This window comes from Syngnathus acus, chromosome 2 (genome assembly GCF_901709675.1).
Source record: "Syngnathus acus chromosome 2, fSynAcu1.2, whole genome shotgun sequence".
Lineage (NCBI taxonomy): Eukaryota > Metazoa > Chordata > Actinopteri > Syngnathiformes > Syngnathidae > Syngnathus > Syngnathus acus.
Genome location: NC_051088.1, coordinates 12,836,153 through 12,855,077, shown reverse-complemented (window position 1 = coordinate 12,855,077; position 18,925 = coordinate 12,836,153). Strand labels below are relative to the sequence as shown.

The window sequence follows — 18,925 nt, the reverse complement described above, 5'->3', positions numbered from 1 at the left end:
TATTTATGTTCAGATCGCAATTAAGAAGATTTGTTTGAACTCACATTTTGAAAGTGACAGAATAGCTATAGTTTGGTAAAAGCCCCCCAAACATAAAAGTACAAGCTCATCAGTGAAACACAATAGCGGTGATGGCTTGCATGAATTCTTCTGGGACAGGCTCAATAATCTTCACTGATGATATGACACATGATGGTTGCAGCAAAATGAATTCATATATTCATAAAGGAAATCAAAGAATATACAACTCGATCCTGCATGATGCAGCAAAATAATGACCTAAAATAGACTTGTGCCAAAACAACAAAGGTGTAATCAGGAGAAAGAAATGGAAGCCTCCATTATTACCTGCAAAAGACTTTGGTGACGTCAATGTGACAAAGACTTGATGCAATTATTGCAAGCCGAACCTCAAGTTTTAGACCTCCCCGTGGTAACTGAGCTGTCTGAAAAACGGCAATAACTCAGATAGCAGCAGCAGCAGGTCCAATGTCATCTTAGAGTAACAGCACTACCAGGCCTTCCCAAGAGTATGCAGTTTGGCCCACAGCCTGCAACAAGTGGCCTTTTCACGGCTGGCAATGTCAATATAGTATAAAGGATGGCTTAGCCACACAAAGCCGCAACGATCCTCTTTAAAATAATACATTCGCGACTGTTTGGTCTGAAGATTTTAAGATTCAGGCTTGCTGCGTGCACTGTTATTGATATACAGTGGATCTAGATATTGGAACTTTATCAAAAGCACAAATAGGTTTGTTTAAATTAGTAGATACTTTCCCCATGACTCGATTGTTGAAAGGACAGCCAGACAGAAGGCATCGGTTTATGAGCCTCATTCATGCTTTTGAGTGTCTCTACATGAAGTTTATGCTCCCGCCATTGCTGACAATATATTTGGTCAACCACCGGGCGCTATCATGGTTGTGCGCTGTCATCATGACATTCAGTTTATCACAGTCGCCACCTGGTCACACTGCTTGGCTTCAATCCATGCCAGTAATTGAAAATGATTCCCGTACTTCAGTAGCCGTGTTCTATTGCTTCCGCCTGCTTTCTGACAGATGTGGTCAGACACGGCAGAAACATTGCAACATTATATTCCCTGCGGTTTACACAAGCGCTGTGATTGACATCATCCACTGGTGCTCTTTCAGCTCGGTTACACAAACGATGATGGCCAGCATTTACATGCAGCCACATCTCCTGGGAACATATAGTGCGAACACTTGAAGATGGGGGAATATGAACAGGAGTGTCATGTAATCAATATGCAAGATATGCTGTTCGTGGAATACTTTGTTTTGATCTGAGGTATAAATACCGCGTCCATAAATAGGACAGAAAACGTCAAAGATTCTGCCACTACTAGTGAAAGCCGTAGCCTTCAGGGCCCTGTTAATCCCGTTTGGGAATATTTAGCGTATTTTGGAGCTCAGTCGCTTGAATTTCTTTGCAGTTGAATCTGGTGGTTAATGAGATTTGCTATTGTGGCCACAACTCCCTGTGGTCTCTCGCTTGTGGAGTACAATAAAACAACGTCTTGTTTGAATCATTAGTTTTGATTCCGATGACCTGGGGATTTCTTCATCCGTTTTGCAAAGATTATGGCCAATACGTTAAATTCCTATAGATCACAATTGGTTGTTACAACAAGATTCTTTGTCACTCAGCTAAACCCTATTCAAACTGTAACGTTGTTGTTGTTTTAAAAATGTCAAAATGGTACGATTGACTAGAATTCAAATTTTAATTTGGAATTTCACCAAAATTTTGGTAACTTATATTTCCAAAATAATTTTAAAAACGTTGCCAATATCAGCGTTAATCAATTGTGTTTTGCATTATACCTCTATCTTTAAGAAATTAAATTGTGAAGTTTCCTTATTAACGATGTTTAATTTATATTTACTTTCAAAATTGTGGTTGTCGGAAGGCTATAAAATGGCTTGACCACGGGATAAGTAATTTCTCTTCCATTCAAAATAATTTTGGCTATCCAGTCTCGTTCGACTAACTTCAAACGGTTTTATTTTATCCAATGACTAAATCTTGGCACGTTAAGACCTTTCAAGCACCCTCCCTCTTCTTTGTGCCGCATCTCAAGGAGAACTACTCACACTAACAAATATCAAACTCCTGTTTGAGAAGCTCCAACGAGTCATCTCCCTGGCGATAACAACGTACAGCTCATCAGGCAGACACCTCAACTCAGCCTACATCATTTTGAGAGGATGACTCACCTGGCAGGCTCTAGGTGTTGTTGCTATAGCCACACTTTTGCTACGCACTCTTTTTCAGGCCCACCTTCTGTACTGCAATGCAACTTGAGAAGGCCAATTACACATATCTGCAGAGTTACACTTGTACATGAATATAATGACATCCATCTTCACTGATATAGTGCCAAACCGCAACAAAAGCAAATGAGTTTAACACCTGGTGTATCAAAGACACCCCACAGAGCTGTGCTAGCAGGAAAAACATGACTAAAAAAATCGTTGAATAGGAGCGTGATTCCTAATCGAATGTGGGGCAAGCATCTGTTTCCATGAAAAACAATAGGAGCAACAAAAATCTTTGATCCTAACTGTGTTCTAGAACAGATGTAACTATATAAACTTGCAATATCCAAATACGATGTGCCCATTACCTTTATAGCCAAATAGCTATACTTACACAAATGCTGGGTTAAAAACAACCCAAGGTGGTTTAGAAATTGCACTGAACCAGGACGTTGGGAAAAATTGGGGGAGGAAAAAAAAATCACAATTTGACAGATAGAATGCTATCTGAAGCTAAAATGAGCAGCTGCTGGATCGATGCTTTGTGTGACGGCGGTTTCTTCCCTGGATGTGGTCATGCTCTTCATACCTTAGCCAAGGTTCATATATGTGTAGCTTATATTAAAAAAAAAAAAAGTGACCCTGTATCATGAACTCAATTGGAAGTCTAAAAAGCAGTGACAATGTTGAAAATGATCAATTTTCAGATTTGTGATTCAAACGTCAGAAAAGTAAGTAATCATTTCCCAGTATGAATTAATGTGAATTTCTAATGCCTTGAAAAAAAAAATGCTTCTTTTGAGAAAGTGCAAGTCCAAGATCGCTGTTACATTCAAAACAAGTAAAACCACATCATGTCTGGTATGAACAGCAATCTTTGGATTGTCAGCAACTTCGGATATAACTTATATCTACACTACATTATTGCAAAAAAGTGTCCGTAATACAATCACCCGTGGTGCAAACATCTCGTCTTTGTTGCGAGGTTGAGGCTGAAAGGCTGCTTTTGATTGGTCAGAATTATTTTCCACATGCACCAAACCAATGAGGACAAAACGGTTCAATAATAATAATAATTTTGATCATAATAATGATATTATTATCATCATCATCAACTCAGTCTGAAAAGTGAATGTTGTCGTAATGTGCGCTAATCCTAGGATGAAATATTTGTCAGTGAAAGCTGGTGCGAGAGGCAGCATATGGGGCCTTACATAAAAAAGCGCAAAAGCATTCCCCTGGGTCAGCTTTCCCACAAAGCCCTCCTCTCAGCTGTGCATATTATTAGGACGCACGCTTAAAGCATCACTGACTGCTTAGTAGTCGTAACCTTTTTGAGGTGAGGCACAATCAAACTTCATTTCACCTCAGAGAACGGCAAAAATATTCGTGCGTGGTCACCATTATTGAAATTCATTTTAGCCTTTATCCATTAGCTGATAAAACATGTTGCCATCAGACTGGTTTCCATTTCGTGTCTTTTTCATGCACGTTGGAGAATACTGTCGATGCAAGTATTTTTTTTTTTCTGCTATTCTTTTATTTTACATGCAACTAGTTCACTTTTCAATCTCTCTCACTCGATGATGCAGTTTTTTTTCCCCCCTGGCTGCCTTCTTTCTGATCCCCTGATGTCAACGAATGCAAAGATCACATTCTAGCACATGGATATGACACAATGCATTGTTCTGCTCCTTGATCTCCTTCCCATTAAAATCTTGTGTGTGTGTGTGCAAGTTGGAATTGCGATGATGGGCTGGTGGATGAAAAAGGTTTGCACTGCGACGCTCTGTTTGAGCGTCGGCAGAGATTGTTCAGCATGCTGTAGTTCTGTCGCAATGGAAATAATGTTTACAGCTTGTTAGCCATAAAAATAATGGTAAGGTGGTAAGCTTCGAATGCTTATATATTAAAATTAGAAACGGGGACACAAATCTAAACTGTTGATAATTAATCTGAAATGACCTAAATCGATCCTACAGATGCTCCACATAGGGAATGTAGTGATTGTGTCATAACAGAAAAATCCATCATCAATTCTGGAGCCACAAGCCAACATTGTCTTGTCTTGTTATCTCAAGCAGTTGATAACAATGTCATAGTCTGACCTAAGGTCAAGGAGAATTAAAAAGGAGTTATACCATACTGTCCCAGCAACACAAAATTAACCTTGGCCACTCACCACGCAGGGCAAACTTGATTGAAACGTTTTACAACATGTTATGAAATCAACAGCTTGGAGTTGGCTTAAAATAGGAAAGACAAGGCAGATGGAGTGTTCTCAAGGCACAGCTATTGCAAGCAACAGAAGGCTTCGGATGATACAGAATGCAGAATGGAGCTTCTTCTCTTATTTGACATCCATGCGGCCTCCACCCAACACACAAACAATTGGAAACATTGCTGCCTTTTCTTACTATTTTGCTTAATACTTGCTCCCGTTGTGGCCCTCAACCTTGCTATTAGAATCTTGACAGGGGACGAAAAGAAAGTCACTTCAGACACTAGCATACGTTTACCAAGGAAGATTGCAGGCTAGTAAATATCAGAGGGTCAGAATTGTTTGGTCTGGTGTGTGTGCGCATGCAAAAACATCCATAATTATGTCTGCCAAACGTGCAAAATGAACTGTGCCCATTCTGGGAGGAGTTGATGCAAAAAGATTAAGACAGCAAGCTCAAGGTGATTTATGGAACCTGAGACTTAAGGTGACGGTTGATTTCTGCATCTTTAAATAGCACCTCCGAAAAAGCCGGTACAAACCAGCGCAAAGGTAAAATTAGAAAAGTTTTCCACTCATGTAAACAATTTTAAAACGCCTCAAGCACAATTGATTCATTCAGCAATGCGGTTGTAGACAGTTGGTGCTGGTCGCTCCCAAGTGATGCGTCTCTCCGTCCAGACGAAAAGAGCTGTGTCACATTGTTGATGCAATTTATTTTTTAGCAATGATGAAATAGAGCATCCTTTGGATTCCAATGAGACTGAATGAGGTGACATTTTCTGCAGCAGTCGCGAATACGCCTAACAAGGAGGTAATGTGCAAATGGCGGCATTCTTGTTACCACAGGTGGCAGAATGAAGGGAAAGCCTGATTAGACACCCACCGCTGTCGGCTTGGCTTCCTCTGTCATTGAGGAAAAGCTTTTTGTCTTTGAAATATCCTAGACGCCACTATTCTCTCTTGCACATGAATTATTCAGTTTGTGTATTCTTATTGAACTTTATTTTTTTATGGGTGTGGGACTTGGCCTACTTCTGACTGATGCTCAACAGTTGAGGTGCTCAGCTGGTGATTTTTAGCTTTGCCTTAAAAATATATTCAGAAAATTTAGGGAGTAAATCCCCAACAAAACGGTGAAAGTTTGTTCTCATGTTATGTTTGTGTTGCATTAAGTTCACTTATTCCCCCTTAAAGTGAAGGAATGTGCGCAAACATCCCCATCGACTTATTCATCAATCATTATCGAAGGAAAATTCAAAAGTCAGCACTTTATTAGTTGCTCAGTAGCAGTCAATGTCTAACCAACTTTCGGCATTATTTGTGTGATCATTGATCTGTCCATTTTTTTCCCCCATGATTAATTTAGGTTTTTAATTCATCACAGTATTAATCCTTTTCTTTTTTTTCTTTTTTTTTTTTTCTTTTTTTTTTAGGATTTTGAATTTAATACCACACAACAAGGCATGATATCCGGTGTAGTCATCACGGGTCTGAAGTTGCACTTTCATAACTTTTGCCTCATTGTAGCACGTCTGTAATGTTTCCTTCTTCACATTATGTTCAAAGCAAAAAGCCAACACAGTATCTTTTTTTTCTGAATGAGATCTGATTTAATTAACATTGTCTTACTTTTTTTTTCCTGCAAGAAAGTTTACATGAGCCTACATCTTTATCCTCATGGGGGCAGTAATAATTTGACTATCAGTTCAAATATAATGCAGTTGCATTCATATCTCTGCATGTATTGGATTAGATACAAATGGACAGACTGTGCAACTCAATAAAAATATTTTTTTGACATACTTACATTTACAATTTACATAATCCCACCACTTTAATTGGGGCTGTAACAACTTGCCCATGGCCCAGCTAATTCAAAATGAGTAATAGAAAAACAAACGACAAAACAATTGTTTACCAATTTCAACATGAAATATTTTGTCATGTATCCAGTCGAATACAAGTCGAAAAGCACTTGCAAACCATCGATTCTGTTTTTATGTTTTACACTACTATATGCACTCTACACATTAGACAGTATACTGTATTTGAAATATATAAATATATTCATACAGAAAACAGTACACACACGCACGCAAACACTCACACACACACAAGGAAAACGTAGTAGAATAATTTCAGTCCATCATTATCTTTATTGCTCAATCAAGTAGTTAAAAGGCTAACAGTGTCGTAAGAAAACCGAGAAGGAGAGATGGGATTGAGTTGATTGGTATTTCTGAAGGTGATCTTAAGCAGAGGTGCGAGCAATCTCACAGCAATCCACCCGGGGCTGGAATAATAACTATCTGCTGCGACAAAGAGAGATGGAGCGATAGAATAATGATGAGAGGAGGATTGAGACAGGCCACGTTTCTATCGTACGCTCCCATGCATCATCATTTCTCCTGCCGGCCAACAAAACCCCTCATCCCAGCCCCTCCTTCTGTTTTTAATGATTCTCCATCCCTAAAGCGCAGCCCTCCAACCCATTGGTATTTGTTTAATAGGCAAATGACAAGGCACAAAGACTTCTATTGTGTCCCACATGTCTCAAAGTATGACCCTGGCAAGCCAGCGACGATGCTGCCATGTAAGTTAGCGGGCGGGCAGCTCAGACGTAGCGCTCCCTCTCTTTTTCTCCGCCTCTCTCTGTCTATGGAGATATGATGGAGCACACTAACACAACCTGACAGGCGGGCCACAAAGACTGCCCTGTTCTCTGCACTGGAGTTGGACTTGCCTTTAGACAGTAGAGGTGATTTGCATGCTTTTGCATTTGAGGGATTGATTTTGTCCACCCCATGGGGCATGTCCCCTTTGCAATTCCGTGGTGGCAATTAGTAAAACCCCCATTGTCATGACTGATTACAGCGAAATCTTCCTGGGAGGGTTTTTCTGGGAAGGATCTGCTTTTTTTTTTTTTTCTTCAAGATTTAACTTGAATTTCTTTGCCAATTCAGTTTCTGGGAACGCAGACCGCAGGCTTGTGGTTTCTGATGCGCAACGTCCATTGAGAGCCCCAGCTTATATTCCCTTGACCTAAATTCCTCACTCGCATTGTTCTGGTAAAAAAGTCCAAAGAGTTGCATAACAGTGAGCTGTGTGTCTGTTGGCTTAGCTATAGCAAAGCTACTAGACTGTTTCAGTGAACAAGGAGGCCCGCATGAGTTGTTTAAAAGTTCAGATGAAATATGAGTTCCTCATCACTCCAATACAGCAAGCAAGCTTTTATGAACTTGAATTTATTTTTCTCTGTAGTCACTGAAGTGTTGTCTCACTTTCTTTAACTTACAGAAAAAAATGTTGCCTATTTGTTGTACTGAAGTATGGTCTTCTTCTTCTAGGGAAGGTGCTGAATGCCGATTTGCATCACTACCTCAGTCTGCAGTTCCAGAAGGGATCCCTGGATCACAAGCTTCAGCAGGTGATCAGGGACAACTTGTACCTGCGCACTATTCCCTGTGAGTAGTCGAGAAATGACTTTTATCAATGTGTAATATTTGTAGCCCAGTCAAGATACTTGCCAATAATTCTAACATTCAGTCCATAGCTTCTTATCGAGTTGGCAACTTGTTCAATTAAGACAACCTCCAGCAACAAGCAAAGTTTTGCCCCAGGCTTGCTGTTGTGGTTTTGCTTCAAATGAATTGTAGCTGCTCTGACTCCAGTAGTCCAGCCCGCTCGTCGAATCTAGCTTGAGCCTAAGGAGCATGGCGAAAGGGCGTAGAAGCATGACTTTCTACTTCAACACCCAGCCTGAAGCCTTATTAAATGTTGTACTTGGCTCTCATAATGATGACAGGAGCTGAACAGTGCCAGTGGTGCGCGGCCACCAGGTAATCCATCACATCTTGGCAGAATCCCGAACTCCATCCTCAGTGCCAGCCACATCTCACCTTTTAGACTGTATGTCCTTCATGGGTGTGGAATCAACACTACACGTGTCTCACTGGAAGATAAGAAGCAAAGAAAAAGAGAAGAGATGGAATTAGCGTACCTTAAAGGTCACGTTTTTAACAGCGAATAATAAATAATATAATATGATATATAATTAATATGATATAATATAATTTATTATTATATATTATTATATAATATATTTTTCCATTGTGTTGACAGCTCAACCTGTGCACGTGTATCAGTTTTGCTCTCTCTAAGATTATGCATTTGACATTTCTTGACGTTTGCCCAGTTTTAACCACCGCATATGCATGGGAGGGACTGGATAATAAAAGTTGAACAGAGTTGAAAAATGTCCTTTTTGTAGGTCTTGTCACCTCTCCCTATTGCTGTCAGACAGAATAAACCATTACCCCTTTAGCAAACTGAGTTGTTTTAGAAGTGATAGCCCACAGCGGTATCAGGGATGGATGTTGGCGCAGAAGGAAAATGAAGAATGGGGACATTAAATGCAAAGTTAAATTCCCTCATGTGTGCAAAGCAGCCAGATAGCAGAGCGACTCGGCCGAGGCTCCGTAAAAGCCCCCGATTACAGCTCAAATGATGCTAAGCAGAGTTGGCACGTTAAGAAGCGTGAAGTATTTTCCATAACAATGTGTTTCCAGCATCTTCAAGATAAGTGCATCATCAAGGCAATATGTGCTACTTTCTTAATGAGAGGCAGCAGTTTGCGAGCATTGTTATTTCATGAAAGTAACAGCAACAATGTTCCGGGACCAGAAACACCGCCTTGTGTTTTAGGTTGAGGAAGTTATTTTGAGATGTCACAGTTGCTTCAACATTGTCTCATTTTAATAGCCGCTGGCATCTGTTGTCATATATATTTTTTTGAACTCTCAAAACTTTATGACAAGTGGGAGCAAATCTTCTCTAATGCGTTTGGATTTTCATTTCCCATTAGAACTGAGGTTCCATATGGGTTTTGGAAAAAAACTCATATTTACGTTCCACCAGCATTTATTGATTTACTACAACACAGTTCTCAGACACTGGCACTAATAAGATGAATAACATTTTGTTAACTATTTTTATACTCTATGTTTTATCCCAAGTCGAGTAGATCCCTGTAGCCACTTCATAGCGTCTCCACTAGTTTTCTGGTTGGTTCTTCTAAAGTGTGCTGTTGTTTGCAGGTACAACTCGGCAACCCAGAGAGGGGGAAGTTCCTGGAGTGGACTACAACTTCATCAGTGTGGAAGAGTTCCGTAACCTGGAAGAATGTGGACTGCTACTAGAGAGTGGAACTTATGATGGTATTTTATTTTATTTATATTATGAGCAAATTTGACTTTTTAAATGAATATTGAAACCGGACCAAATAACTCCCGCTCTTTTGTAACCACCCACTAAAAATGTAATTTGGTGAAATGAAAATAATAGTCTCGCGTTTTCCTCTCTATATGGGCGCTCAGGTTACTTTTTCTATTGGTCGTCATAGGAACGTAAAATCATACTTGTGTTGTTGCTGTGTGAAACAAGCCAAGTTAATATGTAGCCAGGTGATATGCATGGGGTGTGTGTGAGTGTCCGCTCCCTGTCCCAAATGGGCCCCTGGTGACCAGCCCTTCAACCCTGAAGCCATAAACCAGTCAGTAAGATGAGTAATAGAGCTCTGCCCTCACCTCATAATGCAGCACAAGCATCCTTATATTGATGCCCGACATTCACAAGCTCCCAGAAGTTTAATTATCATCTCTAAATGTCAATACCGTGACTGAGATATACATCTGAAACAGCAAAAAAAAAAAAGGATGTGGGAGGGGACAGAGGCAGAGTGATATTTGAACAAAAAAAAAAACAACCTTTGCTGAGCCTCACAGCAAATGTCTTATCTACATTATTTTGCACAGCTTCATTGACAGAAAAGTTTACAGTCTATGAATTATTCACAATAGCGGTATGTCTTGCCAAAATTCCTTCAGGTAAAACAGATGTTTCCAGTCCATCAGAAATCCCCAATGGTTATGGTCAGAAACAAAAAATATTGCAGCTGTAGGAACACGGACTACTTCAAATCCCATTAAATGTCAAAGTTTCTTGTTAAAGGCAGAACTACAGAAAACAATTACCTTTAGAACGTTAAAAATGATCACTAGAAACATCCTGTATAATTTTATTTAAAAAAAAAAAGAGTTCGATTTTTTTTTATGTTGCCTTTTTCCTATTATTTAATTTCCACAATGGGACTATCAAAAAAAGTACCTTCCAATAATTGTTTTGCCTCGTACTTAAATATAAAAATATCACGGATGACATTCATTATCCAAAAGGGCCTAAGAAATGTCAAGATAAAGGTAGATACTTAACAATTGTAGGCTAGAGTTTTTTAAGTACCTCATGGGCCACTGGGCTATTCTAATGATGCAGTGGAGATTACTGAATTTCTTAAATAGCAGAGACAACAACTACTCGACAATTATAGTCCATGCTTGTGTGTCTGTCAAGGGACGGTTGGTCAGAAAATGAAGATGATAAAATCCTTGTTGTTAATAAAAACAAACACAAATTCATCCTTCCCCTGCCAATCATGAACTGCACTGGGAATGTAATTTTCCACCCCAGTGTTTTTCTGCTCCACAAAGCCCACAACTGTTTCTAAATGAGACCAGTGTTTATGTTGCAGACTTTGTAGAGTCATGAGGCGAAGCTGCATTGCTGTTTATTAGATAGAAAGAAGGCGGGCGGCCTGCCAAAAGTCACCGAGTTGGGAGGGAACCGAGGTGCTGTGCTGGCAACTGCTAACAACTTAGAGTTAACAAAAGGAATTCTCTTTACGGCATATAGACAAGTGCCAAATGAAAAAAGAAAAGTGTCAAGGGGAGTATTGTTAATGAGATATCCCCAGACGATCTGTGATTGGGAACAGAGGAATGCAGGGTTGGAATAGGTAACTGAAGCTCGGCCACAGCGGCCATTCATGCCAAATGGTGCAACAGTGCCAAAGCAAGCTTGGCCTCACATGCCTCTCACAATCAGAGCCTGGGCAGACTGGGCACTGCCCCAGAGAGTGGAGCTCCATCCTCAGTCATTAATGAAGGTCTTTGTGGCTGGCAAGGAAGCATTTTTAAATTTGTAGGGAAATTTTGTTCTGCATTTACCCACGTCAGCCGTAGACAATATATACCGAGTATTCACCAGCGTTTTCTGAACAATTTTATGGGTTTGTCAAATTTATCTGGTTTCTTTTGCGAACCCCCTGAGAGCCAATAATCTATAAAATGTATTATTATTATTATTATTATAAAAATTACATATTTAACATCTAAAATATACAGTATATATTCTAAAATGTTAATCCTTTTTTTATTTCATCATTTTAATTTTAAAACTGAATTTAATGTGCCTCATCTTACAAAAAAATCAACTTACAGGCACTGGGAACAACTTGTGTTCGTGAATTGAGGACTACCTGTACTCTTGCCAGATTTGCATGAATGAGAAATGTAACAAATATTTTCATTAAAAAAAATGACACAAATGATGAATTATAAACACAATGACTTGTGAAGAAGTCAGTTCTAGCCAAGAAGTTGCAAGTCCTCAAAGTCGTGACAAAGTCATGTGACTCGGCCTGCACACCTCTAATATTTATTATATCATGAATTATTTTGGATTCCTTGCGGGTGCACCCGCCTAGAGAGCACTCTTTCCCTAAATTACACAATGATTAACTATTCACATTTGAAAAGTAAATAAAAGTAAACAAGATGTCTGTTGGGATTCAAGCTAATTTCACAAAGCTTCTAAAACCCCCAACTACTCAAAGACACTACACTCATCAAATAATTAGTACAAACAATTAGCCTGCAGACGCTTTAGTTCCCCTTTTTTTTTGAGCGTGCATGGTTTTAGACTACTCTACAAACCGCAAACATCTCCTTAAGCTACCATTTGCATCGTGACTAATGAGCTCAGGAGCAATAGCCTAGTATCCATCTTACAGCAGATGCACTTAATGCACATTATATGGCTGAGCATCATAAAATACATTTGTACCAAGATGAGTAAACTTTCAAATGGTTGTGCTTTTTCAAGTAGGACACTTGTGTGTGGATTCCCCTTTTGGTTTCATTTTACATGTACAGTATGGTAAAGAACTCCTTCGTATCCCCCCTTATCTTCCTGTGGCCTTGTGTGAGGAGGTCCAACTTCTCCAAAAGTATATTTGAGGAAGGATGAAAATGAGTGGTGCTCTTGATGCACTGTGCACCCTCACTCCGTGCAGTTAGCTCTGCACTGCCTTGGGCGGCGGGATGACAGAAAAGGCCGATGGACTTAAAAGGGAGATGTCAGGCTTTCAAAACTTTCTTTTTAATAAGCAATATATCTCTTCATTGTTTTTTTTTCTCCCCAAGAGCCTAATAGAATTATAAAAGGCTAACATTTACATAACATGCACGCAAGAATGATTTGTAATGCATAGCTTTAGAAAGACAAAAAATGCACTTGAAGATTGAGTGACAATGTTATGTCAGACTTGAGTGATTTTAAAATTTTACTTTGGATCTATAAATCATTGAATGCTTCGGGTCCTGAATACATTAATGGAATGCCAATTAAATATGAACCCAGTAAAGCTCTGAGGTTTGCAATTAGGGGAGCCTGGGAGTGTTTCAAAGCAAACCCAGTCAAGCGGCATTCAGATTTTACGTATGCGCACATGGAATAAATAAATATATATATATATATATAGTATATGTGCTTTTAAATCCAGGTTCAAAACTATACTCTGCCCCTCCCAATACATTTAATTTAGGTGTTTAAAATTTTAAATCATTTTTAAAATCAACTTCATTTTCTTTTGTTTCCTTTGCTTTGCTTTATAATGTCTATAAATCTGTTGTTTGGAAATATGTTTAAATGTTAACAATGTCTGTCTAATTTTTTTCTGCCTTGCCTAATCTGCACTCTCCGTGCACAGTAAATGCAGCCTATTTTAGTTTTGAGAATTTAGCCTAGCAGAGATCTCTTTAAACAGGACAAGTCGGAAACTCATAGCCTACCAGAGGTTGCAATTCTAAAAGTTAGATGGCAAAAATTTGGGAGATGTGCCAGACGTTCCTTCTTAAACAAGATCATCTAGTATGTGACAATCGTGTTGCTTTACAGTTCAAATTCGATTTCTCTAGGTAACTACTATGGAACGCCTAAACCGCCTGCCGAGCCGAGCCCCGTGCAGCCGGACTTGGTGGACCAGGTCTTGTTTGACGAGGAATTTGACAATGAAGTCCAACGAAAGCGCACAACCTCAGTCAGCAAGATGGACAGGAAGGACAGTGCGGCCCCAGAGGAGGAGGATGAAGACGAAAGGCCTCCAATGGTTAATGGTCAAGCTGGTGAGACAAATATTGTCCTTTATTTCCCCTCACGAAATCACAGAGCAAAATATGTCATCGTGTGACTTGGAGGACTTCCATTTGAATAAAACTACTTTGCAACATGCATGAGATAATGACACAGATTTGGACACCCAATCAAGGTAAATGGGCATTTGCAAGTCACTTACTGCCCTGTCTAGATTGTGCGACCTGCTGGCAGAAACGGGGGGTTGGACAAATGCGAGAAGGTAATTGAGCATGTAGCAGATCGTCCCATTTTGCAAGAAACACATCATCAGCGTAGCTCTGGGTGGTCAGAGGGGGAAAGTTGAGCCTATCGTAACAAAAGATGGAGGAGAGAAGCATTGCATCTTAAAGCCAATGAATATGCCTGCACTGTACATCATTTATGCCTACTGTGCACACAGAAGGGGGGTGGGGGGGGGCTGTGTGTTTTCTTGTATAAATGAGGGCAAAATGTCAGCAAAGCGCTTTTGTCAAGTTTTATCTTTGTCATTCAATCCCAGCGGATATGCAAAGGGAGCGATCAATGAGCCGCTGAAGGTGGTCAGATGAGAACTTGCAGATAGGGGGGGCCATACTCACACATGATCATAACAAAGTCGCTGTGCCGTGCCATGCCGTGCCGTGCTGTGCCGTGCCCGGGCTGAAACGTTGGTCAGCTCTGCTCTTGCCCGGGAGGCAGTTCCTCCCATATCACTGCTGACGTGCAAATTCTATGGCAATTGCTATGCTCCTCTCTGTGTACTCTCCATGCCCCCCCACCCCCATTTCTCGCTCTCTCTCCCTCTCTCTCTCGACCCTTTCCTCTTTCGGTGGATGCAACCACAGAGGAAGAGCAACTTCTGCAGGAGCTGGGCACCATGCAAGGAGCCCAAAGGACATCAAATGTTCCCACATTCTCACCTCCTGTCTCCTTCTCCTTCTACCACCTCCCGTACCCGTATTCCCACCCACTTCCCCTTTCTATCTCTGTACCGGTGTCCCTGGCGGCATGTCGGGCCGCTACAGACCACAACAAGGACAAGGCGGACTGGAGGAAGTCTGTGCCCAGCTACAATCAGTCGGCTGCGGCCATGGACCTGCGAGCATGGAGTGCCATGGCACAGGATGATAGTCAGGAGCCCCTGCCAAAGAACTGGGAAATGGCCTACACAGAGACCGGCATGGTCTATTTTATAGAGTGAGTAGCCCGAACACTGCTCGGCTTTGGTCTAATTGCTCTCCCATCGCATGAACGCCCGACAGACTCCTGACTCCTCTTAGCCCAATTCCTCTGAAGCATAGTCCAAAAATATTCACCCAAGTCATCTTTATTTACATCCTAATAAGCCAGGTCAGTTCTGGTCGCACTTCCCCGCATCCGTCTGGTGAAAGTATCTGCAGGATCAGCTGTTGTTTTACTTTCATTGGCCCTGTGGTGAAGATTTTTTACCTGGCTGGCCCACATCGTTTTAATTAGCTGTTTTATTTGTGCCGCAACGCATTCTCGGATTTAATATTACCGACGCATTCCGAGTACACCGTATGATCTCATAATCTACGTATGTGTGTATCTATTTTCAATGAGCCTTTAAATCTTTTAGCTTCCAAGAGATGCTCAAGTAGCTTGGGTAATATAGTGCCACAAATTGCTTAATCGTCTCATTATCTTTTTAATGATCTTGACAAAGCCTGAAGAGGAATTTTATCTTTGTGCAGCCATAACAGCAAAACCACAACCTGGCTGGACCCGCGACTCGCCAAGAAGGCCAAGGCTCCTGAGAAATGCGAAGAAGGAGGTGAGACATAATTTGACGGATTGAGTTGCTCAGTATTGCCAATAAAATGTATTTTTTTAGAGATGATCCGATCCAATCCACTGAATTGTAGAGGTGTCAAATTAATAGATTAATTGACAAGTAAACGATTATCTATTTTAATAATCGAGTAATCGTTTCAAAGCATTGTGTAACCCAAAATTGCAGTATTTATTCTCTGTATTTAGTGTATTTTTTAGAGATGATCCAATCCAATCCAGTGAATTGTAGAGGTGTCAAATTAATCGATTAATTGACAAGTAATCGATTATCAAATGAATCGACAACTATTTTCATAATTGAGTCATTGTTTCGAGCTAGTACAAATCTTCTGATTTCAGCCTCTCAACAGTTTTTATTCTCTGATTTCTGTTGTCCATGAAAGCGGAGTGATTATCGTTTATGTTGCACCAAAATAAGACGTTTGCAAACGACACGAGTAGCTCGCAATCTACTTAATGGGCTCCTCGTAGCTCCAAAACTCTGCAAGTTGGGGAACTTGGTACTTGCTTACTCTTACTTTCATGCAATTGGGCAAATTAGACAAAGCCATCATTTAACAACTTCTCCGGACTCTCCGTATAGCCGATGCCGATTTTCTTTCCTGATAAATTGGCAACACTGCAGAGTTAGCAAATAAAGAGTGGAACCAGCATTTCCTTCCTGGGTGTAGTATCTGCTCCCTCTAAAGGCTTGTGGAGTAAACGCAGAGCGCTAGTCAGTGCCGCCATCTTAACACAAAAGCAATTCCTCCAAGGATTCTTTTGCATCACAGAAGCGGGAACTTGAGATGATGCTCACGTACACACCTCCCCAAACAAAGACCATTATTTTTCTAGCTGTAACAATTGCGCCCTTCCCTCTGCTATCACCTGTCATTTAAAAGTGCGGAGAATAAAACAAGCAATCTATCCTCAAGGTGAAAAGATTTTTCAAGCACCCATGAAGTTCTCACTCTTGTTTTGCTTCCCTCTAGAGTTGCCCTACGGCTGGGAGAGGATTGAGGACCCCCAGTATGGCACCTACTACGTAGAGTGAGTAAACATCTTCTGTATTAGAAGCATCCAAAAGGGAAGTTGAAAATGGGGGTGTTAGAGGAGATGACGTAATATGTGCTTGTTGAGTCATAGTGAATGGACTCAGTGAGCGGCTTCAATTTATGGCACTTATTTAGCAGCAGAGGCAAAGGTGCTGATGAGTCCGATGCGGATGACGCGGCCTATGCTCCCAATTTCCCACAGCCCCTCAAAGCAGGAAAATACAACAAACAATTCAAGTGTCGGGGGCCCTGCGTGGGAAACAAAGGGGAGATTCTTTTCTGATCAAGACTACAAATCAATGTTTCATTTTGCTTCCCATTACTGCGGACAAAGAAGCGTAGGGGGAGGATCAAGGCCTCTGTTTATGCAAGAGGGTCAACGAGAGGCTGCGTTGCGTCTCCCATGTCTCTGCCTCTTTGTCTGGCCGGGTGATCATGATTTTCCAAACATGAGTTGCAGTGATGAGGGAGTATGAATAGATAGCAAAGTGGAGTCCTTCACTTGGAGGGTTGCACGTGCGGGAAAAGCATGTGGCCTGTTTCATTTCATTTGCTGACACACATTATGGGCTCCATCACGTTGATTGTTGTCATTGCGAAACACGAGGATGGTTAGTTTTGCTTTGCAATATTTCACGTGTGTCGTCCTGCAGCCATATCAACCAGAAGACTCAATTTGAGAATCCAGTCCTTGAAGCAAAGAGGAAGGCGAGCGTCGAGACGCCCTCTGCAACATCCTCAACAACGGCCACGCCCTCAGGTGAAAAACACAGCAGAAACACCCTCGATTGCACCGAGCAGTGGAATGATGGCATTTCTCTTCTGTAGCATCACTGACTGACTGCCCTTTGCGCATCTCGTCCCTCCCGCTGAGATGTGTTAGGAGTTGACAGGCTGCTTCTAAACAGCTGCCCTCTGAAGCAATGATAGTCAATTTGCATAATGGAGCCGAGCTGCACTGGGCGACGGAACTCATTTTGGCAGACAGATATTAAATTCTGAGGGCTCTGGAGTCTCTTTGAAAGCAGAACCAGAGCAGTTAAAAGTAACTTGTGAAACCCGTATTGCATTTTCTTGATCAGTTCATCATTTCCTACCCTCAGTGAACGCTGCCGTGTTTTGTTATGCAAGCGAGGGATAATATTTAATGTTTTCTGCGCAAATGAAAGACAAGGATATTAGTATTCTAGTAGCCGCTGTATTTTCCAGCAGCCGAGGATCTCTGTAGTCTGTGGATGAAACGGCTTTTATTTATGTGCTGCCAACCTCTGCTTCAATACACAATCTCCACCTCCATGCCCTTTGTTAATGAGAACGAATAATAACCAGCGAGCTTGTGGACGAGCGTGAAGTGGCTTCTAAACAGTGTTCTGCCAATCTGACCTATCAGACAAAACGGCGAGCGAGCACGACAGCGCCGCCCTCCATCCTAATTACGGCCCTGACAATCCTGTCTGACATTTTATATAATTACTTCACCCCCTGAGATGTCAGACTGTCCCACGGTGGCCCACGGCTTAATTACCACCATGTAAACATGAATTGCATGTACCGTGCACACCCCACCACCCTTTAGTGTTCTTTTATTCACAAACTATTCGTTCAAACTGATTTATTGAAGGAAGTCGGTTTGTCAACAGGTCAGTTCATTTGAGCTCACGCACGCTAGCCAGAAGTGGAACTATGGCGTGCTGTATAAATCTTTGGCAAAGGACGTCGTTCGTTCATAGTATGCAAATAAATCAGGGACGAGTCTGCCCCGAGTGTTTCTAACCGTGCACGTCATCGGCATCTGCTTCTCCATGCAAGCGAACGACTAATGTTTATTCAAGCCAAATGAAAACAAATACACGCACCATTATGTTGGACTACACGTAAATTAATGTAAGGAGAGGAGATGCGTGTACATGCATATTATTATACGTATTATTTATCATTGCTATTATATCACTATATAACTTATTATATCACTATTTTTTATGTCCTAAGGGGATTGTCAACTGGTGGTCCGCGGCTCTCTCGTGATCCAAAGCGGTATTGCAAGTGGTCCGCGAAATTGGAAATGGACTTTTTTTTATTGAAAATTAATTTATTATTTAGGCTTGATTTATTTTCAAGCTAATTTTGTGAATCATTTACTCATCCGAATTACGTCAAACGTCGCTGAGATTCCCAAAATAGACATACAGATGCAAATAAATAGCCTGTATCGGTTCAGCCTCCTGAAATAATATTCCGGGTTGCTTCTTTGTCATAATGGTGGTCTCTTGGACAAA

At 41.0% G+C, this 18,925-nt stretch overlaps 1 protein-coding gene across 3 annotated transcripts in view; it reads left to right on the top strand.

The window, feature by feature from the left end:
• The window catches only part of magi3a (membrane associated guanylate kinase, WW and PDZ domain containing 3a), a 56,399-nt gene that overhangs the window by 25,671 nt on the left and 11,803 nt on the right, over window positions 1-18,925 (top strand). For all 3 annotated transcript variants that reach the window (XM_037279010.1, XM_037279002.1, XM_037279019.1), the window contains exons 2-8: window positions 7,857-7,973; window positions 9,606-9,725; window positions 13,602-13,808; window positions 14,823-14,994; window positions 15,513-15,592; window positions 16,587-16,644; window positions 17,303-17,409. In XM_037279010.1, coding sequence (XP_037134905.1) covers window positions 7,857-7,973; window positions 9,606-9,725; window positions 13,602-13,808; window positions 14,823-14,994; window positions 15,513-15,592; window positions 16,587-16,644; window positions 17,303-17,409 — 861 coding nt within the window. The remainder of the gene's footprint in view (window positions 1-7,856; window positions 7,974-9,605; window positions 9,726-13,601; window positions 13,809-14,822; window positions 14,995-15,512; window positions 15,593-16,586; window positions 16,645-17,302; window positions 17,410-18,925) is intronic.